This window comes from Dreissena polymorpha, chromosome 3 (genome assembly GCF_020536995.1).
Source record: "Dreissena polymorpha isolate Duluth1 chromosome 3, UMN_Dpol_1.0, whole genome shotgun sequence".
NCBI classification, from domain to species: Eukaryota; Metazoa; Mollusca; class Bivalvia; order Myida; family Dreissenidae; genus Dreissena; species Dreissena polymorpha.
This window is the reverse complement of record NC_068357.1, coordinates 132406603-132431292: the sequence shown is the minus strand read 5'-3', so window position 1 is coordinate 132431292 and position 24690 is coordinate 132406603. Positions and strand designations below refer to the sequence as shown.

At 37.6% G+C, this 24690-nt stretch overlaps 1 protein-coding gene across 1 annotated transcript; it reads left to right on the top strand.

The window, feature by feature from the left end:
- Window positions 1–1831: 1831 nt before the first annotated feature.
- On the top strand, window positions 1832–23512 carry LOC127872597 (uncharacterized protein PF3D7_1120600-like). Its single transcript, XM_052415925.1, has 12 exons — window positions 1832–1999; window positions 10192–10294; window positions 10938–11091; window positions 11328–11523; window positions 12610–12625; window positions 13883–15249; window positions 16891–16999; window positions 17477–17628; window positions 19614–19734; window positions 20753–20827; window positions 21658–21890; window positions 23447–23512. The coding sequence occupies exons 1-12, from the start codon at window positions 1985–1987 to the stop codon at window positions 23510–23512; spliced, it is 2607 nt and encodes an 868-aa protein (XP_052271885.1). The 5' UTR covers window positions 1832–1984.
- Window positions 23513–24690: the final 1178 nt, after the last annotated feature.

Sequence of the window (24690 nt, the reverse complement as noted above, 5' to 3'; positions counted from 1 at the left end):
GTTATTTTGGATGTAATTATCCTTTTCCTTTCATTTATATTTTCTGCATAGAAACTATTACTGTTTACTTTTTGTAAAGTGCAATATCAAGGTCGTCCGCTGACTAATGTGATTGTTTACCCTCGGGACTTCGGTTAATAAACCATTGCCAGAGCACACTGCTTAAAATTAAAACTCTGCATTTAAAAGGTCGAAAACGGCCATAAAATGGACAGCCCGATTTTACTGGGCTGTACCATTGATACAAATATAAAACTTTGCAGTGTTGGTGCGGTGCTTTAATAAAAATCTAGTAGTTTAAAAATTAGCTTCACATTGGCTGAGCCTAACACTGTTAAAAAGCGGCGTTTTTATTCGTCCGCCGTGGGAAAATTTCTATTTATAAACGGATTGACCTACTTGTAATTCTTAATAAGAAATTTCGGCCAATCAGCGCCATCGTTTTAAAAGTCTATTAACAGTAAACAATCCCATTAGTGTCAGTGTGACCTTGAAATGGCGTCTGCTCTTGCACGGACGTGACAGAGATAACCAATCATAATGTTTGTGTCTGCTCTTTTGCACTTTTGGAATGTAAACAAAGCATATGAAACAAGAAGGAATATTACTACGTGAATTTGTTTGAATAATATATAATTGGTATATGTTATTTAAACTATTATGATGATGTTATATTAATATTATTATTATTATTGGTACTATTGTTGTTATATGTATGTTGTTTGTGTTGAAAAGAGAGAGAAGGAGGAGAAAAGCCCAATTTCTATTGATGAAGTATTGATGGTAAAAACACATACTATTATATGCGGTATCATCATTACTAGACCCATACATAGGATCTTCGCCACACTTCATAAAAATGTTTAAGGCAATAACATCTAGGTCAAGTTCGATAATCGGCCAAATTGACCCAGACAATCCTGAGTTACGACCCTCGAATCACACTTCATGAAAATGTGAAAGGTCATAAGATCTAGGTCAAGTTCGATAACCAGACAAATTGACCAACACACTCCTGAGTTATGGCCCTTGAATCTTCGAAAAATTGAGTTTTTTCTCGTTTCCGCTCAATAACTCAAACAATTGTCATCGGATCTTCACCAAACTTCATAAAAATATGTAAGGCTATATAATCTAGGTAAAGTTTGATAATCAGCCAGATTTACCCAGGCATTTCTGAGTTACGGACTTTGAATCATCAAAAAATGCGTTTCCGCTCGATTACTTAAGTCATTATCATCGGATCGTCAATAAACTTCGTGAACATGTGTTAGGCAATAAGATCAACGTCAAGTTACATAATCAGCCAAATTGACTCAGGGTCCGTGTTTAGGTTTCGAAATCTACGTTTAGGTTTCAATAAAGCGTTTTTCGGAGGCATATGTCTTCCGATGGAGACAGCTCTTGTTTAAAATAAAAAAAGAATATCAAGTACATCAAATTAATAATATGTCATTCGGTAAACATCGTATGAAAATAACATTGAGATGAATATATATAAATATATATATATATATATATATATATATATATATATATATATATATATATATCAATACATACCGTGATTTGCGGGGTGCCCGTCGTTTTCAGACCTTTCTTGTGGGGCCTATATTTAATATGGGATCTATATAAGAACCCGCAAAATATGTGCGCCTTAAATGTGTTAACTTTCATACTGGAAGCATCCTATAGCAATTACGCGCAAGTCGGTCTTAAATTGAAATTAAAATAGAGTTGTCTCCCCTACTCCAGGTCAGTAAACCATCTCTACATCATCTAGACGCTTGCACATTGTGTCACACCGGTCTTACTGACGTCACCATTTATGTATAGAATGGACGCTTGCATAGAACCCGCAATTTTATGTATGCCCCGCAGTTAAAGCGCGTGAAGTGATATAGAACACGAAGATCAGAAAATGGCGGCAGTTAACGGGTGTTACATGTGATATTGAAAATTAATAGATCTACAGTACTCAGTAATGATGTATTTCAAGGTAAATTGAACACACAATTGTTTGTTTTATGAAACCTTGCGTAGCACAGTTAAAATATGCTGTAGTTCCAAATCACCAACGATTGTCTCACAATCACACATGAAGTCTTATTGATATTGCAAACGGTTTTTAAGTTGTTTTTAGCTATCTTACTTAGACTGTAAACTCGCTTTTAAACTAGTTTTCAACTAATTTATTGTTGTAAATAATACGTGTATTCAGCTGTTCAGTTATTATGCAGAGGGAAAATTAAATAATCTCTTTCGATTAGTGGCTATTATTTGCCAGAGTGGCAGAGAGGCAGGTAGTCCGGATTTCTGGTCTCGAAGGCTATTGCTATATTGACTGACGCCTTCGAGTCCAGAGTCCATCGTGATTTTTACGTTAGATTTCTCCGCACAGATTTTCTGCGCACGTTTGACGGCCTATAACTTCATTAATATTGAATGGTATATGAATTCAAACATACCGATTTGGAGTTTAACCATTTATCTGTCAATCTGTGAAGTTTATATGTCGCTATTGTATTAATATCCAAACTTTTGATTTTAATCAGACATATAAAAAGTGCAAAAAAATGTTGAGGTAGAAGTCCGAAACATTCGAAATGACCAAGTACGTGTTCACTAAGCTGGTCCCCCGCTGTCTACTGGCTCCATTATGTTCCACCACATTCGATAGACGAAAGACCGGTTTCCAGTCTACTACGTCACACGGGGTTCCCCAGGAATTTCTCAGATCTATGACGTATTTTGTGGGAACAACAAAACAGTTTTAACCCAAATTGCTGTAATAATTGATAAATAACTCGCTTATAAGAGGTGTTTCGGATACTTGTGTGGGCTGAGACCATTCAAAAATCATCCATGTATGTATTTCAGGTTTCCGCTTTTTTGTCAGTCCCTTAGAACATGAAATATCGCAAGGTAAAAGCACTTAGTCGGTCGTTCGGAATTTTTGTAACATAAAAATCACGATGGACTTGAGACGTAGCGAAGCACGATACATGTCCAAATGATGAAAAAGCTTCGTTCACGGTTCATTATTGAGACTAAGAGGCAGGGTGATTAACATTTTACATTACATTTACATACAGTTTGAAGCATCATAGATCCAATAAAGGTATCCCGTGGGAATGTTGAACAATTATTATAAACTGTTTGAAACTTAGGGCTTTCAGAAGTAGCCGGCAGAAATCCGCCGTCTAAAACCTCATGAGGTGCCGCTAGTCCAGATTTCTGGTCTCGAAGGCTATTGCTATATTGACTGATTCCCGGAAAAAAGCCCCTCGGAAAAAAGCCCCTTCCACCAATTTTTGCCAGTGCGGAAAAAAGCCCCTTCATCAATTTGCCAGTGCGGAAAAAAGCCCCTTCGTCGTTTTGCCAGAGCGGAAAAAAGCCCCTTCGTCGTTTTGCCAGTGCGGAAAAAAGCCCCTTCCACCAATTTTACCCGTGCGGAAAAAAGCCCCTTCTAAATGATTATTATACTTGGAGCGGTATGTCTATTATATAAATTTCCACACTATTGACAAACAAATCATATTCATTAAAAACATGCCTTTTCCAATCAACAAACATTGCGAAAAATGTTAAAGACCTTCATTTAAAGGCGGCCGGCCTAAAAAAGGCCGTATTAAGTTCAGGAGGACTGGGCCACGTTTCCCATCCGCCACATGGAACGTGCTCGACAGTACCCTGAGCGGCAAAGAACGTACAAACAACGTCTGTGAGGAGTGGAACAGTGGGTTCGCGAAGCTGGTGGGTCATGCTAATCCTTCCCTCTGGACAGCTGTTGTGTGTGTTCAACGGGACGCTACAATGGTAGAGGCCGATGTGCTCCGCTTTAGACAAGGAAAGACTGTGACAAAACATAAGAGAAGAAGACAACTCCACACGAAGACGCTGCAGACCCTTTGCCAGCAGTACAGCTCCGGAAGGAAGACAATGGGTGAGTTCCTAGATACTGTTGGACACAACATCCGTCTTCGGTGAAGAGACTACGAGTGACATTTTACAGTGATATTTTTTGATGTAATGTAGATATGTAAGATATTTTGAAATATGTTTCATCATTTGTAGTTTTGCTTGTCATAATAAATATAATACAATATGATAATTTTCGTTCACATGTTACTTTTTTGTGTCCCAGTCTGTTTGAAAAAAGTAAATTTACTCTATGGTTTCTAAGGGGATTTTTACCGCTCTAAACATAATCATTTGGAAGGGGCTTTTTTCCGCACTGGCAAATTGTCGAAGGGGCTTTTTTCCGCACTGGCAAAACGACGAAGGGGCTTTTTTCCGCACTGGCAAAACGACGAAGGGGCTTTTTTCCGCACTGGCAAATCGATGAAGGGGCTTTTTTCCGCACTGGCAAAATTGGTGGAAGGGGCTTTTTTCCGAGGGGCTTTTTTCCGGGCACCATATTGACTGACGCCTTCGAGTCCAGAGTCCATCGTGATTTTTACGTTAGATTTTTCCGCACAGATTTTCTGCGCACGTTTGACGGCCTATAACTTCATTAATATGCAATGGAATGTGAAATCAAACATACCGATTTGGAGCTCAACCATTTATCTTCCGATGTGTGATGTTTCAAGAATGTCACAATTGTATTAATATCCAAAACTTTGATTTAAATCACACACATAAAAAGTGCAAAAAAATGTGGAGGTAGAAGTCCGAAACATCCGAATAGCAACGAGCTACGTCACACGGTCCGAGAAGTAGGCCGACACTCAAATTCCACATATCACTGTAAATAATAGTGTACGCGTATAACCGTCTTAAAATATTTGTGAGCATTTGATAATATACTATGACTAAAATAATTTGATCCGTATTGTCTTTATTTGATTCTATATTTTTGTTCTTACTTTTTTGAAACGATGGATTTATTTGTGGAATTCGACTGTTGTTAAACATTTTGTCATAAAAACGGGAAGATATATTTGAGGAAAAGCCGTCTTTTTTTCTCTATAGTGAAACATGTATGGAAAGCTGAATTGGGCTTCTTTCAGACTTAGTGGACCACATTGGCTGATACTGGCGCAACTCTTAGGAATGATATGACCGTTTTTATATCTAAAACAATGAAGTACATATGAATCATTTGAAAAAAGAAATCATTACGGACTGTGCTTAAAAGGCTGGTTTACGAAAACACCTTTTCCTAATCTGTATGTGAAGAGAGATCAATCATTAATTATATAAAAGATAAATTTAGTACTTGTAACTCAATTTTGGATAAGACGCGTACATTTTCCCCATACTGTACTACGTAATACGATGACGTATGTTCTCGCGAGAATCTCGCCGCGGTCGTAAACAAAATCGAAGTCGAAAGCTAATTTTGAGCTTCATCGATGTTAATTGACAGATAACTCGCTTATAAGAGGTGAATCGGATACTCGTGTGGGCTGAGACGATTCAATTTTTTTTCATGTATGTATTTCTGCTTTCCATTTATTTGTCAGTCCTTTTGAATATGAAATATCGCAAGTTAAAAGAACACAGTCGGTCGATCGGAACTTTTGTAACATAAAAATCACGATAGACTTGAGACGTAGCGAAGCACGATAAATGTCCAAATGATGAAAAAAGCTTCGTTCACGGTTCATTATTGAGACTAGAGGTGCCGCCTACTAGGAACTGTTTCCAAAAAAAATCACGGAAGCAATAAAAATGGTACCATAGACTAACAAAGATTCATTGATATTGTCGTAATATGACAATAGGTGCTACTTAAATCGGGGAAAGCCTCACCTACTTTACATTTAGTTTTAATTGTTTTTTAAACGACATGGTAAACCAACCTTACGACCCCGGGCCCCGGTTTCACGAACATTCTTAAGTCCATTATTGTTCTTAACTCCATAACAGTCTTACTTACAAGTTACAGGCTTAAATTAACTGCCTTTATTTGTGTTGCGTTTCACGAAAAATAACAGGCATAATAACAGTCTTAGTAAAATTCTTAAATCTCTTTTTAAGACATCTATACCCAGGGATCAGGAAATCTCCGAATCCCAATCGGTCCGAGAGACGGCCGAAACCCTCTGATACCTCTTCGCCCCGCACCCCCCACCCCCTCCAAAAAAGACTATATTCTCTAAATCTTTCATGCATGGAACAATACATTATGTTTGATGTGATGTGAAAATAGGCCTTTTATTTGAAATCACATTAAAAACATCTTATTTTGTTTTAGAATTGTTGGTCTTATTAATTATTTTAGAAAGAAATGTCCAATCGGTTTAGAAGGTAGATAGAATGAGCTCTATTTGTTTTTGAACTCTATAAGACTCCCATTTGATGATTTGATTAATGACCAATTAAGTTGTTCAATGTCAATAAAACATGTAGTATTTGCAAAGAAAGCAAGAAATATTATCATATTCAACAAAATAATACTCCTTTAATATTCACAATCTACCATGCATCATTTAATACTGGACCGAATGTGGTAAATAATAATCGGTTTTCGTGGAACAAGTGTGTCACTTGTACTTCTCAATCAAGCGTGCCCAATTGTTTACATTGTTAATTCCCCTAATTTATGATCGCCTCGGGCATTTTTTGACATGGGGATATCAATTAGCGGATTAATCTCGGGACTGCGGAGATAAATGTACTGGTAAGTGTGTAGAATGTCACACCTGTCTGTGAAATCCGGACCGATTTTTATGATAAATCTCAATTTGCAATCGGTCCAGTACGACCAAAATCGGTCAAAAACCGATAAAACCGGCATTTTCCTGATCCCTGGCTATACCCCTGTCTTAACTATGATTAGCAGTCTTAAATATGGCCGATTAAGATATAAGAATTTAGTGTCTGTGATATTTTGTGCCCAAAGTATGACAAATATATTTTAAACACTATTTTTGTGTATTCACGACATAACAGAAATTTATAGGTTTAATGTCCAGTCAGAATAGAAGAATGCTAATAGATGTAGGTAAATATCTCTCAAAATCCGAAATTCAATTTAATTCTTCCAGGCAAATAACACTTATCACTGTATCTTAATGTATTGTTGTTTACATGTTGGCTTTACGTATTGTAAATGCATTATGCTAATAAAGAATATGTTATGTTAAGTTATGTATTGCAGTCAGTTGCAGACTCTCTAGAAACAAAGACGAATCGGCATATTCCCCTCCCACCTCTTCTGTCATCAAGAGAGAGAGAGAGGGAGAGAGAGAGAGTTTGGTCATACTTGATTACCAGTTTTAAGTCAATGTGAAAATTATATTACTTACGAGAGTGAGTAAGAGAGAGAGAGAGACCCAGAGATAGAGAGACCCAGAGAGAGAGAGAGAGAGAGAGAGAGAGAGAGAGAGAGAGAGAGAGAGAGAGAGAGAGAGAGAGAGAGAGAGAGAGAGAGAGAGAGAGAGAGAGAGAGAGAGTGTTCCCCAGACACTTTAACAAAGTTAATGTACATACAAAACGATCCATTACATAATGTAACTTGAAACCTGGATCACTTAGTAAGCGCAAAATACATACAATCATTGCGAGCTGTACTGTATTTACATGCATGCAAAAATCTCGGGCAATTTTAACAGTTGTAAACAGTCGTGGAAATGGTGCAATTTTAACGGTTAGTTCAGTTACTTAAGCCTTTTAACATGTACACAAATTTTCACTTGTGTGCCAAATTTATTGAGGTGTATATTTTTTATGACTTTCTATAATTTTCTACTTTAGGCAACTGGAGCTACTGTGTATTTTAACATGTTTAATTTATGATACAACTACATACCGTGATCTGCGGGGTGCCCGTCGTTTTCAGACCTTTCTTGTGAGGCCTATATTTAATATGGGGTCTATATAAGAACATAAAATTAAATATATATAATGCTGCTTTGTTGGGTCTTTGTAATTATGGGGTCTTTGTAAGCAAACAGGAAGTGGTTTTACAGCCATTGTGAATTCAGCATGGATTCTGCAATATTTCAGAATGTGCATCTTATTATCTTAAGTTTTGTGTTGTTGACACTTATTGCTATTGGTTTATTAATATTATGTGTATACATGAGATGGAATGCTTTATTTTTGAGATGGAATAATGATCTTCAGTAAAGTGTAGTTTCTTTAGTGTGTATGTGGTAAGGAGTATGTTCTCATTAGAGAGGTCCAGTTATTTGCTAGGTTAGATTAGGTGTGCACACAATTTTTATCCTTCATCTGTGGTCATCAAGTGATGCAAACATCTTCTTAACCTATATAAACCTCACAAGTTCAAGCAGTTGTATATAAGTTTTATTGGGTATATAAAATACATTCTGTATTTTCATGTTTTATGGGGTATATATCATTACATATTTCACAGAGTGATTGTTAAAAAGGATCATATTGGCAGTGTATATAAATGAACATTACATATGTTACTAAATACGGCACACTGTAGCTGTTTATTAACCTCTAAATAATTACGGGTTTCAGGAAGTTCCGCCATTTTGAAAATGGATGATTGCAATGTAGGCATGTGCTTAAGAAGAAGTTTTTGAAAGAAATAATGAAATCACGAAATTGTGAAATCACGAAATCGTAAAGTTTTGGAGTGAAATCACGAAATCGTGAAATAGTGAAGTTTTGTTGACAAAATTCTCTCCAAAACTTTACAACTTCATGATTTCACAATTTCACTTCAAAATTTCTTAATTTCTCGATTTCATTCATTCGTGATTTAGCTATTTCTTTTCAGAATTTCATGATTTCACAATTTCACGATTCTTCCTTGTTTTCGAATCGTGAAATCATGTAGTTGAAATGTCACGATCAGTCTTTCATATGTTCATGGATAAAAGATTTCCGTATTATGACGGAATTCCGTATTTCCGATCTTCGTCAGGGCCGTTTTTCCAAATCGCATAAATTCGAGGAGAAAATTGAGGGGGGGGTGGTAATTCTGCGTTAAATTTCACCATGACATTCCTGACGTCCAAGGACCGGCAGGTCAAATTGTTGTTGTTATCTTCACTAAACAGAGTAAATAAATAACGTCATCCCATTGGTTAAGAAAACAATGATAATTGCCGAATCAATCGAATTAATTTTGACAACCAATGGGATTACGTTATTTATTTACTCCCATTAGAAAAAGTAATGGCCGACTCCAAACGTCAAACAGTGAATATTTATTGTTAATATCGCAAATGTGAATTGTGTGTCCGATGCTCGATGTTGTAACCGCATCATATCGAAAGAGAATGGACATATCTTTCGAAGGTATGTGGCTTTTGGATATTTTCGGGAAGGAATTAGTGAAAATTTGCTAAAAACTACCGGTTTCGTGCATCCGTCCGTGGACGTCAGGAATGTCATGGTGAAATTTTACGCAGAATTTTGTGAAACTCTTTGCTGTTTCTGATTGCATTGACGGATTTTGATAAAACAAAAAGTGTTTTTGAAAAGAAAAATCATTCCTAGACACGATTCAGTAGATATTTTTGAGATCCTGTCAATTTTAAGGGACTTTTGGGTGATTAGTAACTTTCTCATCTTACAGTTACTGATTGTGAAAATAAATTGACATTGTGTAGATCAACTTTCTGCTTTTCTAACTTTTGAACCTTTGATTTGTAGTGTTGTCATCTATTTCACCTTCAAAATGTAGAGAATATTATCAGTGTTTAAGTATATTTAAAGGCCTCAGATTGCACTCCGATATGCTAAAATCCAGGAACTTCCGGGGGCCTCCGGCCCCCTGAACCCCCAGCCAGGGCGTTGCCCTGTACCCACCGGGGGCCCTGCGGCCCCCAGCTTGAAATTTCAGTATTTTCACTTTTCTGAACTTTTACCCATGTATGTTACCCCTGTCCATCCATAACACGGTTTATTAATGAAATTTATTTTCAGTCAATTTAAACAACTGCAAAATCTTTGGATTATAAACCGTCATACCATATTAAAGCTTGTAGTAGGTCCGATAGTGTATAGAAATGGCATTCATTTTAGCGGGGTACTCTATATATCCCGTACCTTTATAGAACCTCGCAGCAAGGGTTAATATTGAAATTGAGGACCCATAACTTACCACATATCTTAGTATACATAGACAACCCAGATCATGGTTTGATACAGATACCCCGTTTCTGACGATATTTCTGTTTATATATATATTATATATGTATATAGTTGGTTAGTCAGAAGACTGCTTGTGGAAAAAACATTATTTAATATATTCAGGAAATGAGACCAAGAAGAAAGAAACAGGAGAATGTGGCAGCAGACTGCATTGATTCAGGGGAGGACCTCAAAGATTTTGTTATTGAACATATACCACCAAAAGGTATTAAATTTTGATTTATGTTATCAATAAACTGGAACATATTTTAGACAAAACAAACTGTGTACATGTATATACATTGGCCACCATACATCTCTAGACAGGCCAAAAATCTTAACTATAATACATAGAAGACATGTCGTCTTCAAACTCATACATTTTCTATTTTGGCTGTTCAGACACTTGAAAATTGTTATCCAGAGAGTGTAGACAGAGAAATTAAAGTAAATTAAACTAAAGGGCTCTCACTACACTTGCAAATCAGGGAGAAGTTTTGTCAGATCATATAAGCAATGTTGAAACAAAATTGTAAAATATTTTAGCGACCAATCATGTGTTAATACAAAATGGCGGCCAGTGTAAACATCTGAGTATTTCCGTTCTCGCAGTCTCGTTCTGCCTTGTGAAGTTTTACGATATTTGTTCTATTTCTATATAGAAGTTGCGTATCCTTATAGTTTATAGGTCTTTGGTCAAAGTAAGTACCAAACTGAGTGTCAAAAAGTAAGTCAAGTTGTAGTAAAACCATGTGTAATATTTGCCTTTGAATTTGATTAAACTAGAGCAGTGTTCTTGGGTAAGTGATGTAAGGCTTTCATGGTCCTCTTGTTTATATAATTGTTTTTGTTTTTGTTTTGCTTGATAGGTCTTGGTGTTAGAACAACAATAAATAGAACAAAAGGAGATTTCTTAATGATTTATTCCGGCGAACTGATAACAGAAAGAGAAGGGGAAGAACGTGAAGAACGTGAACCATCCGTGTTTAGATACTTCTTCCAATATAAAAGGAAAGGGTGGTGGTAAGTATGTTAGAAGTTGTAATAAAAATAACTTTTAAAGTTGAATAACGCAATATTCAGAACAAAAAAAGAAATTAAAAAAAAATATTCTACCAGTTAATATCTGCTAGAAAGTGATTGAAGTCAATTTTTTCCACAACATTTTGACCACTAGGATAATAATCTCCCAAATGTGCCAATTTGAGCACAGGTGATTGGAAGAATTCTTATTTTTAAAACAATTTTCATTTATATAGTATGGATGCTACTAGTGAATTAGATGTTGGGCCTCGGCTAGGTCGTCTGGTGAACCACGGTGGTAAAGGTAGAAATTGTGTTATGAAAACCCTGGAGTTCAACAAAAGGCCATATCTTTGCTTGTTTGCTGCTAAAGATATTCCACAAGGTGAAGAGTTACTGTATGATTACGGCATTAAGGATTTGCCTTGGGAGGTATGTACACTCAGAGCTTGTTACTCTTTTTTTCTCTTCTGAAGATGGAAGGATATATAGAAATGACCCACGATCTGAGATTCAGGCTCATACAACAGACTCACATTGAGAAAGTAGGCTCAGTTTGTTTCATTGTTTCATTTCTGTCGTTTCTAAGAAGCAAATTGAACACTTCTTTTTGTTTTATGCCATTTGTTTTCATAAACATTTATGATTTGAAATCTATTTACTTGACAGAAATTACTATTTATTTACAAAGTAAACATATCATTGTGCCCCACATAGTTCTATTACACAATAGAACACAAAATGTCATTTTTTTAGCTCAATTATTCGAAGAATAAGGAGAGCTATACTAGTCACCCGAGTGTAGGTGTCCACGTCGGCATAACCACTTATGTTAAAGTTTGCATGCCAAGTACCACCTCAGATGTTTTCAAAGTCCATTGACATATGGCTTTAAAGGGAGATGTGCAGGATTGATAAATGGAACAGATTTGTGAAAAGGGTCAGTTGAATATCATTATTTGAAGCTCAAATATTGATTTACACCCGAAATATTTCAAACCAATATTTTATCAAAAAAAGATATATAAATGGTGTTTTCTATCCTATCCGACGCGCATAGGTTAGCTATTTTTGTATTTCCCACGTAAAGCTGTGGTGGTTTTTGGATTGTCATGTGATCACTTCACCCAAAATACGCATTCGGTGTACCTTGCTGACTATCGACGTCGCCATTTGTTTCAAAATGCCTGGGCCACCATGAATAGTAAGCTCAGCGATGAGCTAAATATAGAATGATCACTAAATGTAGAATGTATTTTTGTATAGGGATTTCTTCAGCGGATTGTTTTCAGGTCCGGTAAAATTAATTGAAAACTTCCTCCTGGAGGGTTTGAAGTGTAGAGTTTAGTGAAAAGTACACATAAGTGTTACAAAAATCGATCTGTTCATGATTTTACAGAGAAAACCTGCTTGACCCGGCACATCTCCCTTTAAGCACAACTACATGAAATATGATTGTTGGAAACTACCTAGCATCCGCCTTTAGAACTGGCTAATAAAATTTTTATAAATTTACAGAGAAAAGCTGACACAGGTAAACACAGTTCATGCTGTTGAATGCATTGTTGCATGGTTTAAATCTTAGACAAAAAATGAAATATCCCATAATGTTGTAGGTATTGAGGTATGATAATTTCCTGCTGTATATTTACGCTGCTTAAAATAGGCACAAAATCAATATACCATTAAATAAAATCTCAAGATTAAGTTAAAGGTGATATTTTGCATATTTTGAATTATAGCTACATCATTGTTCTATATTCTAATTATCCTTTTCGGTTTTATTGAAAAAAAAAATCATTGAATTTTGTTATGTTTCAAAAACGAGATAAGATGAAACCATTCAATAGTGTCTGTGAGTTTATTTTCAGTTCATGTTGAAAAAGTTTATTTATCCCCCCGCCAAAGGCAAGGGGTATATTAGAAATGCCCTTCGTCCGCCCGTCCAAAACAATTTTATCCGGAGCATAACTCCAACAAAGTGCTCAGGGTGAGCTATTGTGACCGGCCTTTGTCCGTCGTCCGTTGTGCATCAAATTTTTTACTTAAACATCTCCTCTGAAACTGCTCATTGGATTTTGACCAAACTTCACAGGAATGGTCCGTAGGTGGTACCCTACCAAAGTTGTTCAGATAGTTCTGATTGGTTGCATAAATAGGTCACAGGGTCAAAAAATAGGTTTTCAAAATGCAATTTTCAAAAATCTGCTTGTCTAAAACTACAAGGCCCAGAGCTTTGATATTTGGTTTATAGCATCATCTAGAGGTTCTCTACCAAGATTGTTCAAAATATGCCCCTGGGGATAAAATTGACCCCGCCCTGGGGGTCACAATTTTACATTGAATTATATAAGGAAAACTTCAAACGAAAGTCTTCTTCTCTTGACCGCTAATAGGAATTTGTCCAAACTCAAAAAGAATGATCCCTGGGTGGTCCCCTAGCAGAATTGTTCAAATGGTTCTGACTGGTTGCATAAGTAGGTCACGGGGTCAAAGATTAGGTTTTCAAAATTCAATTTTAAAAAATCTTCTTGTCTGAAACTACAAGTCCCAGAGCTTTCATATTAATTCGATGTATAACATCATCTAGAGGTCCTCTACCAATATTTGGTGGACAACATTAGTGGTCCTCTGTAAATGGCTCCACTGTGACCTTTGACCTTTTCCTAAGGTGAGCGACCCAGGGCCCTTTGGGCCCTATTGTTAATATTTATGTGGATACATTGCAGTGCTCATGCTGTCTGTTGACATTGTCACCATTTGCGATAATTTTATAAAAAAAATATTTAAGAATTGGTGGCCGCTACTGACAATCTGGAGAACATGCTGGAGGCCCAGACTACAGACAATCTGAAGAACATGAAGGAGGCCCAGACTACAGACAATCTGGACAACACGCTGGAGGCCCAGACTACAGATAATCTGGAGAACATGCTGGAGGCCCAGACTACAGACAATCTGGAGAACATGCAGGAGGCCCAGACTACAGATAATCTGGACGAAATGCTGGAGGCCCAGACTACAGATAATCTGGAGAACATGCAGGAGGCCCAGACTACAGACAATCTGGAGAACACACTGGAGGCCCAGACTACAGACAATCTGGAGAACATGCTGGAGGCAGAGGCTACAGACAATCTGGAGAACATGCAGGAGGCCCAGACTACAGATAATCTGGACGAAATGCTGGAGGCCCAGACTACAGATAATCTGGAGAACATGCAGGAGGCCCAGACTACAGACAATCTGGACAACACACTGGAGGCCCAGACTACAGACAATCTGGAGAACATGCTGGAGGCAGAGGCTACAGACAATCTGGAGAACATGCAGGAGGCCCAGACTACAGATAATCTGGACGAAATGCTGGAAGCCCAGACTACAGATAATCTGGAGAACATGAAGGAGGCCCAGACTACAGATAATCTGGAGAACATGCTGGAGGGCCAGACTACAGATATTCTGGAGAACATGCTGGAGACCCAGACTACAGATAATCTGGAGAACATGCTGGAGGCCCAGACTACAGACAATCTGGAGAACATACAGGAGGCCCAGACTACAGATAATCTGGAGAACCCGCTGGAGACCCAGACTACATATAATCTGGAGAACATGCTGGAGGCCCAGACTACAGACAATCTGGAGAACATGCTGGAGGCCCAGACTACAGACAATCTGGAGTTAATTCTGGAGGCCCAGACTACAGACAATCTGGAAAACGTGCGGGATGCCCAGACTATAGACAATCTGGAGAACATGCTGGAGACCCAGACTACAGACAATCTGGAGAACATGCTGGAGATCCAGACTACAGACAATCTGGACGAAATGCTGGAGATCCAGACTACAGACAATCTGGACGAAATGCTGGAGGTCCAGACTAAAGACAATCTGGAGAACACGCTGGAGGCTCAGACTACAGACAATCTGGAGAACATACTGGAGGCCCAGACTACAGACAATCTGGACGAAATGCTGGAGGCCCAGACTACAGATAATCTGGAGAACATGCTGGAGGCCCAGACTACAGATAATCTGGGCAACATGCTGGAGGCCCAGACTACAGATAATCTGGGCAACATGCTGAAGACACAGATTATGACTGAGGAGCAGGTACACCCCAGCAAGATACAGGACCAGATCTCCGGTAATAATGTAAGTGTGCAGTTAAGTTAGCCGTGTACTGCAAAAAATACCTTTTTATATATATAAACAGCATTGTCATAGGTCTACATACATATATAGGCTCAGGGATCATTTTGAGGCGCGATTTCCGCGATATCTTGCACAAAAATGACAGATCTCGCACACAAATTGACTTAATGAGAGAAAATCTCGCACTCAAATCTGCAGCAGTAAAAATTGTAGATTCGCGTCCGAAAAGCAATCGTACCAAGTCATAGACTGATTCAGCAAAACAAGCAACGCTCCTGAAATGTTTCCATTTAACGAACGACTATCGTGTATCGCTTATTCTGGTTTTGGTTGTAGCTTTCCGGAAATGACAAAGAAATGCGTGCGCACATCACCCACCTTTGCAGATCATTGACTTGAAGCGTGCTTGTAACAACGTCGTTCATTGATCAAGAGAGGCTATTTATGTCAACTTCCGGTTGAGGAATACCCTGTCACGTGACTGTGTATTGCGCAACCAAACATCAGGGAATTCCCTTATTTTTAATTATGATGTACACAATCACTTGACGGTGATACCGAAAATAAAGTCGATAAATACACGCAGACGATGGGTTCAACCAAAATATTAGATAGCATGATACAGAACGGTAACATTCGTTTGATTGACTATTTAAGTGATAGGAATACCTATATTGATGATGGTTAGGTTGAATCATGCACACATTTATTTGAAACAAGGTCAAGTCTTTATTTGATTATGTTTCTTATTGATAGTGAGTTTTCTTATCATATTCATAGTGCCTGCGAAGCTATATGAAGTCTAATTTTGTAAATATGTGTGTGTAGTACTGTAATTTGTAACAGTTTATGTACAACATCGTGATTATTTTCACACATTTTAATTCATTAATCAAATTGTGTGTTCATTATCTGTCTTCTGATATATGGTAAAGATGAGTAAAATGTTTCCCCGAAAAAAACTTTACCACTCACTTTTTTTCTCCAATACAACAAGCCCAACGTCTTCCCCAAAATCAGCTTATTAACAAACTGTTCTTTTATTTTTATAGAATATATTCAAATAATGAAATTGTATGGTTTTCATAAAATCTCTCATCAACATTTAAAATCTCTCACCAAAATTTGACAAATGAGAGAAATACTCTCACTGAAAACTTGGGCCAAAATGGTCCCTGTAGGCTACTTAAATTATTCATTAGCCTGGCCCTGATGAGCTTGTATACAACATGTATTTCATTATTATGCATGCTGATCAGGACGAACATATCAGAAAGCATTTGCATTTGGTGCTGTTGTCAAGATTAAAGCAAGTTCATGTAATACAAATTGTTATTAATGTACATATATAGGAGGTGAACTCCTATTAAATGAATAAAAAGAGCTTATTAGTCACTTTTTAAACACAGTTTTATTGCCAAATATTCAACTTAATGCATGTGCGCGTGTGTGTTCGAACTTTTGTGGCCATCATAAAAAAAAACTGTTATTTACGTTGTAATTTCCATTATATTATTTATTCTTAAATTTTTGTCGAAAGCTTGTTGACAGCCTGCATTTGTACAAAATTAAATCTGACAGAGTAAGTGTAAGATCTAAATGAACAAATCCCAGATAAATACGCAGTTTTGCCCATTTTAGGCCCTGATGAAGGAGATGGCTGTGCGACTTACCAGCCTTAAGTCTATACAGACAGCTGCAGAGGAGCTGATCAAACAAGCCACTGATTTGCAGGATGGTGATGCGAAAGGTTGGTGCCAGGTTTTTAACTTGTGATACAGTGTTGCAAATGTAGCTAGACATGAGGATAGAGACAGGGAGTTTCTACATGTGTACTTGTATAACCTGCAATCTATAACTAATCAATCAGAAATATCTGCAAATTGATATGGTCTATGTCACGCATCAAAACTAACATTGTGGACGATGAGATCAAGGTGGATCATGATCAGTTTGTGCATCTACATTGTTGGGTCAGAGTCCACATTTGTCACTATTAGGTCATTGATGCCTATCAGATGTCTAATGAAGCATTTCAGAGACTTCCAGAGAATGGTGTGGGCCCTTATAAGTAACCAGACTGTATGGATGCACAGGCTGATCTTGGTCAACACTAGTCGCTGAAGCAATGTTGGTTTTATCAAAACTTGCCTTATATAAATATGAATCCAACAGGTTGCCCTTATCACATTGCACATCACAATTATTGGGCTAATGCTTATTGCAGATATTCCTCATGGCACCAACAAGTTCTGGGATGAACTGCAACAGTTGACACATACGCTGAAGCACATGTCTGACAGGCTTGGCAATCAGGAGCCCACGGTGGAGCCCACGGTGGAGCCCAGCCTCATCCGGGAACAGCAGGAAACACTAGAGGTGAGTGTCCAGTGCTGGCACTGTAGACTCATATATTTTTGTGTTGGTTTAATTTACATGCTCCGATAATTGCACACATTTAAAACCAGAGCTAACATTTAACCTGCGCTTTGTATTTTTATGTGGTAAAGGTAAGTGTCTGTGTATGCATGCGTCCTGTAAAAGTTTGTCCAGAGCATATCTGCAAAAATATTAACATGATTCAAGTCAAACTTGGAGTATAAGTAGTTGGTAATTAGAAGGTGAGCACCTGGCCTTTCATGTTTCAGTAAAATGATCCTTTGGCAGGGGAAATGGGTGTTTGTGACCTTTTTATGCCCCCGGTAGGGTGGCATATAGTGATCGCACTGTCCGTCTGTCTGTCCTTCCGTCACACTTTGCGTTTAGGTTTCGAAAAATGCTCATAACTTCTATGTCCCTTGAGATATAACCTTCATATTTGGTATGCATGTGTATATGGACAAGGCCTTTCCATGCGCACAAAAATTTTGACCCCTGTGACCTTGACCTTGAAGTAAGGGTCTGCGTTTAGGTTTCAAAATCTGCGTTTAGGTTTCGAAAAATGCTCATAACTTCTATGTCCCTTGAGATATAACCTTCATATTTGGTATGCATGTGTATATGGACAAGGCCTTTCCATACGCACAAAAATTTTGACCCCTGTGACCTTGACCTTGAAGTAAGGGTCTGCGTTTAGGTTTCAAAATCTGCGTTTAGGTTTCGAAAAATGCTCATAACTTCTATGTCCCTTGAGATATAACCTTCATATTTTGTATGCATGTGTATATGGACAAGGCTTTTCTATGTGCACAAAAATTTTGACCCCTGTGACCTTGACCTTGATGTAAGGGTCTGCGTTTAGGTTTCAAAACCTGCGATTAGGTTTCGAAAAATGCTCATTACTTCTATGTCCCTTGAGTTATAACCTTCATATTTGGTATGCATGTGTATATGGACAAGGCCTTTCCATACGGACACAAATTTTGACCCCTGTGACCTTGACCTTGAAGTAAGGGTCTGCGTTTAGGTTTCAAAATCTGCGTTTAGGTTTCGAAAAATGCTCATAACTTCTATGTCCCTTGAGATATAACCTTCATATTTGGTATGCATGTGTATATGGACAAGGCCTTTCCATGCGCAAATTTTTTTTGACCTCTGTGACCTTGACCTTGAAGTAAGGGTCTGCGTTTAGGTTTCAAAATCTGCGTTTAGGTTTCGAAAATGCTCATAACTTCTATGTCCCTTGAGATATAACCTTCATATTTGGTATGCATGTGTATATGGACAAGGCCTTTCCATACGCACACAAATTTTGACCGTCTGTCTGTCTGTGTGTCTGTCCAAAAACTTTAACATTGGTCATAACTTTTGCAATATTGAAGATAGCAACTTGATATTTGGCATGCATGTGTATCTCATGAAGCTGCACATTTTGAGTGGTGAAAGTTCAAGGTCAAATGTAAAAAAAATAAATAAAAAAAATCCATGTGCATCTCATGGAGCTGCACACATTTTGAGTGGTGAAAGGTCAAGGTCATCCTTCAAGGTCAAAGGTCTTTTTTTTTTTTTTTTTTTCCAAAGTGGCGCAGTAGGGGGCATTGTGTTTCTGACAAACACATCTCTTGTGATACCTGATATGCTGTAAACATTGATAGCTTACAGCCAACATGCATGTAATGACTGTGCATGTATACTGGAGTTTATATCATAATAATCGTTTTTTTATGCTAACCAAGATATATTGAAAATTTGTATGGTAAAGACATTCTTGAAATATGAAGTCTTACTAACCCTAAATAAGTTTCAGATATTATTATTCAAGAAGTAACTAAATAAAATAAAAACAAAATATTCTTGCCCCAGAATTTAGTGTTATATGGTGCATTATTATTTGAGCTCACACCTTCATTGTATTAATTAATATTTCCCATGGCGATGCATCTTAATGATTATATACCTCTTTTTGTATTGACTATCCTAATCAGATCTCCAGTGATGAAGAAGTGATCAATGTTGATAACAATGATGAAGATGATGATGAGGTGATAGTGAGGAAATCGCAGCTCAAGAAAAAAGGAAAGAAGAAACCTAAACTGTTTGATTTAGGTACGCTGCAGTTTATAATTAAAATGTTATAGTAGATACTAGATGTTTTACATATAAATTATGCCCCCTTCAAAGAAGCGAGGATATATGTCTTTGCTGCTAGCATTTGTCTGTCGGTCAGACCAAGACCTCTGGTTTGTGCACAATATCTAGAGAATGCTTCGAACTGCAACCATGCAAACTGGTATGATGGTTACTTGGGAGAAAAGGAAGACGTCTATCAATTTTGAGGTCACCAGGTCAAGGTCACAGGGGTTTGTCACTGTTAATCTGTTTCCGCTAGATATCTTGAGAATTCTTTGACCTAAGAACATGAAAATTGGTACTATTTATTTTGAGGTGAATGTGAAGGTCAAGCGGTCTTATTACAGGTAATTTGTTATAGTGCTAGTTTATTATCTTTGATCTGGGATCATGCAAATTGGTAAAGTGGTTACATGGAAGGAAAAGAAGACGCATTTTGTTTTGAGGTCAAAGGTAAAGGTAAAATGAGCTTGTATCTAGATTTCTAGATGACATCTAGCGAATGCTTTGACCTACAATTATCTTAATTGGTATGCTGGTTACATGGGTGAAAAAGTGATATTTTGACATCAACATGTCAAAGGTCAACATCAAAAGGGCTGTTAACAGGAAATTTGTTTCCACACAATAACTTCAGAATGATTTGACCTATGATTATGCAAATTAATGTCATGGTTACTTTGGTGGAAAGTATGATACCTATTAAATTGAGGTCATCAGGTCAAAGGTCAAAGTTATAGATGCTTTAATCATGAAATTGGTTTCCGCACAATACAAACATCTCTTGTTAATGATTGAATATCACTACTCAAGTAGCTATGAGCAGTTAAGAAATCTTCATCTATTTATAAAAAAAATGAGTTACCAGTGTTTTGTGACATGATTTAAAGTATTTCTGTTTCAATGAAATTCAATACATGCAGAGCATCATGGTAGGAAACCAAGTAATAGAAATAAGATCTATGTATTTATAGAATGGTATTTCTCCTTTTAGATGAGGATGAAGATCCAATTCCAAAGGAGAAGAAGAGAAGGAAATCCAGAAAGATTGTCCATGTAGGGGGGTCAGGTAGGTTTGGTTGGAAGGAGAAAGATTGTCACATTGGGGGGTAGTGGGATTTAGTTAAATTTGGATGGAAGGAGAAAGATTGTCCACATTGGGGGGTAGTGGGATTTAGTTAGGTTTGGATGGAAGGAGAAAGATTGTCCACTTTGGGGGGTAGTGGGATTTAGTTAGGTTTGGATGGAAGGAGAAAGATTGTCCACATTGGGGGGTAGTGGGATTTAGTTAGGTTTGGATGGAAGGAGAAAGATTGTCCACATTGGGGGGTAGTGGGATTTAGTTAGGTTTGGACGGAAGGAGAAAGATTGTCCACATTGGGGGGTAGTGGGATTAAGTTAGGTTTGGATGGAAGGAGAAAGATTGGTCCACAATTGGGGGGTGGTGGGATTTAGTTTAGGTTTGGATGGCAGGAGAAAGATTGTCCAAATTCGGGGGTAGTGGGATTAAGTTAGGTTTGGTTGGAAGAAGGAAGATTGTCCACATTGGGGGTCAGGTATGTCAGCATAGTTAAAGACATGATGGGCTTGTCACAAGCATTGTTCTTTCGGTATGTGTAAAATCTTTTCTTTTCCCTATTGTTAATTTCCCAAAAAGACAAAGTCGCATCAAGTTGTAATTTTTCAATTGTTTATGTTTTAAAATGCCATTTTTATGATTTTCCACATGAAAAATGTACATGCGCTGTCAAACTAGCATTAGAGGAATCAAGCTGCCCGAGAGCATTGTTCACTTGCCATGGGGAGCGGGCTGAGAATGTTACACCCCTGCTACCAAAGTGACACTGCCACCTTGATTTCAATAAGAAATGAGAAAACGAACTGCTTTTTTATGTACAGATGGTTACGCAGAAGAAGATGTTCTGGAGCCGACACCTAAGAAAACGTTTATGGACAAGTTCTTGGCAAGCAGGAGCCCTGGAAAGGACACAAATGCATCCAAACCAGAGCCTGCCAAGAAGGTTGAGACAGCCAAAAAACTGACTGAAGCGAAACCGACCGTCTCTGTTTCAGCCTTCTTTGGTGAAGCTAGTATTCATCGTGTGGAGAGAAAAGTGGTACCAGCTAAGAAGGTACTACTTACAATTACTGGGATTTTATTTGAATCATTTGGTTTGAAGAAATTGAAAACAAAGTTGTTTGTTTTGGGAGTGTTTGCTTATTTGGTCACTTGCTTTTTTAAAATTAAAAGTCTAGTCTAGATTGTTACAAGAATGTCTTTCCTGATAACAGCGCTTAAGCTAGCAAGTAATAGCAGTACTGCATTGCCTTTATTCTTATAAATATAACAGTGAATATTTTATCACATGCTATACCTTGTTTTCAATTGTAATACAGACATTACGTATTTTTTATGCCCTCTTCTTCAAAGAAGAGGGGGTATATTGTTGTTTTGCCTGTCTGTCAGTCTGTCTGTCTGTCACAAACTTTAACCTTGGTCATAACTTTTGCAATATTGAAGATAGCAACTTGATATTTGGCATGCATTTGTATCTCTATGGAGCTGCACATTTTGAATGGTGAAAGATCAAGGTCATCCTTCAAGGTCAAAGGTCAAATATATGGGTCAAAAGCGCTCAAAGGGGCATTGTGTTTCTGACAAACACATCCCTTGATATCAGCCTTTCATGAAATGTTTTAGTCCATGTGAAAACTGTCTTAGCCATTGTCACGGAAAATTTGATAACATGTGAAATAAACGATTCCACAGTATGAGACATGATTTAGGAAAAGAGGCATTCAGACATCTGAGACATGTAGTTGATTGTTTTCATACTCCTCCATAATGATGTACAAACCTTTCTGATGATAAGAGAACAGCATTGTCCCGATTGACTGTTCGTAGGCTAATTTTGACCAATGCTTGAATCTCCCTTTTGCTAAATACTGTCCATATGAGGCCTATAGCCAGAGAACATTTGGATCTACACTAGTACATATCTCATATTTGGTAAGGAGGTTGTTTGTGACTAGCAGATGGCCCCTATTGATTTAGAGGCTAGTAGGTCAAAGCTCAAGGTCACACTGACCTTTACTTTTAAACCTTGTTCGACTAATAACTTGAAAAAGCTAGGTCCTACAGTCCCAATATTAGGTAGGGAGGATGGTCATGACCATTAGATGACTCCTGTAGATTTCGGGCTAGTAGGTCAAAGCTCAAGGTCACAGTGACCTTTACTATAAAACCTTTTCTGACATAGCTAGAGAACACCTTAGCCCTACAGTTAATAATTATATTTGACAGTGAGTTTGGTCATGCAGATGATCTATTTAGTTTGAGGTCACAGTGACCAAAAAAGTTTTGGTGATCCCAATTGGCAGCTTAAACTCAGTGTAATGTGACTAATTTGTGATGCTAGCATAGCATATATATTTTACAAATATTTCTTGTTAGGCCCAATGGTGATATCTTTAGGGCTTTGCCACCATTATAGAGCCAGGCAAGTCTGTGCATCTGGCCAGGATCCCACATTGATGACAGACTCAACATATCAGAATTTCCAGTGTCAATTTTAGGAGTGAAATCCTAAAACTAGTAATGGGCTGTTGCAAAATTAAATTGGACTTGCCTATTTTCAATATATTTAGAAGGTAAAGTGTTATTGCATCAGTCCATGGTGTTTTACAGGAATTAGCATTACAGAACTCAAATGTGAACCCTCTGAACCAGCCAGTAGATCCACTTGTGAACTAATGCAGATAGAAGGCGACCTTTTGTCCGGGGCAGCCCAATGCCACCAACCCCCATGACAGACAGAGCAGGACGAACTATGGACTCGGTATGATACTGACTTCAGTTTAATTTTCTCAAGTACCATAAAGAGGTCACTTTCATGAGTTGATATGTTACATGCAAGACCCAGGTCCTTAGTGTCAAGGTCAAAGTCATACTTAGAGGCCAAAGCTAAAAATAGGGTATATTTTCATGTCCGGTCAATAACTGTCTTCTCTTGATGGATTGTTGAAATAACTTTAAAAATTAATACCATCACGAGACAGTGTGTAACGTGCAAGACACAGGTCCGAGCTCTACAGTAAGGGTTACACTTAGAGGTCAAAAGTAAAATTGATTTTGTTTATGGGTCTGGTCCATACTTGTCATTTCTCATGAACTTTAAAAACATTTTTTTTTAGTTAAAATATAAATTATTATCTTTTTTTGTCCAGATGTTGAGAAGTGACCAGTGATAGTGTTGCTAACATGTGCTCCTTCAGTAGTAACACACTGCATGAATCTTAGGAAATGCAATTCTGCCTGGATTTATGGTATCGATATAGTTCATTGATACACCTTAAATATGTACAGTTTATTATTTATATGGCGCTGAGCCTGGTTAGCTTGGTTGATACAATTAAAAAAAATTGCAGTGTTTCTATTGTCATGGACATACATGTATTAAAACACCAACAAGAAAAGTAGAGAGAAAGTATACGATCTCGTCTTATTGTAAACTTAAGAATCAAGTGCACTAGTATGAAATTTGCCAATATTTGTAAGCTCAGTCAGTAGAGTGTCTGACAGACAGTAGAGTGTCTGACAGACAATCCAGTGGTCAAGAGTTAGAGCCCCAGCCTGTCCACATAATTGTGTGTGGGGATTAGTCATGAAAATTTCTATTTCTACAGACTTTCCCCACCCCTATGATTGAAGTAGGGCAGCTGTCTTCACTGTATAAATTAAGTATGTGCACATTATACCGGTAACCCTCTTAAAAAGACTAGCTTGTGTAGGAACAGTGTAAGTAGGTGAACTGACTGACATAATATGACTGAAATGCTGTTAATATGGCGAAAAACCCCAAAACAAAATCAATGAAATTTGACCTTACAAGTGTCTACTGTCTATGCTTGCAATATCCTGCACTAATGCTT

Excerpts from the sequence above, each read along its gene's own strand:
- LOC127872597 (XM_052415925.1), top strand. Across the intron at positions 10,295-10,937 it reads TGAACATATACCACCAAAAG|GTCTTGGTGTTAGAACAACA; the intron begins GTATTAAATTTT and ends TTTGCTTGATAG. Across the intron at positions 15,250-16,890 it reads ACCAGATCTCCGGTAATAAT|GCCCTGATGAAGGAGATGGC; the intron begins GTAAGTGTGCAG and ends TGCCCATTTTAG.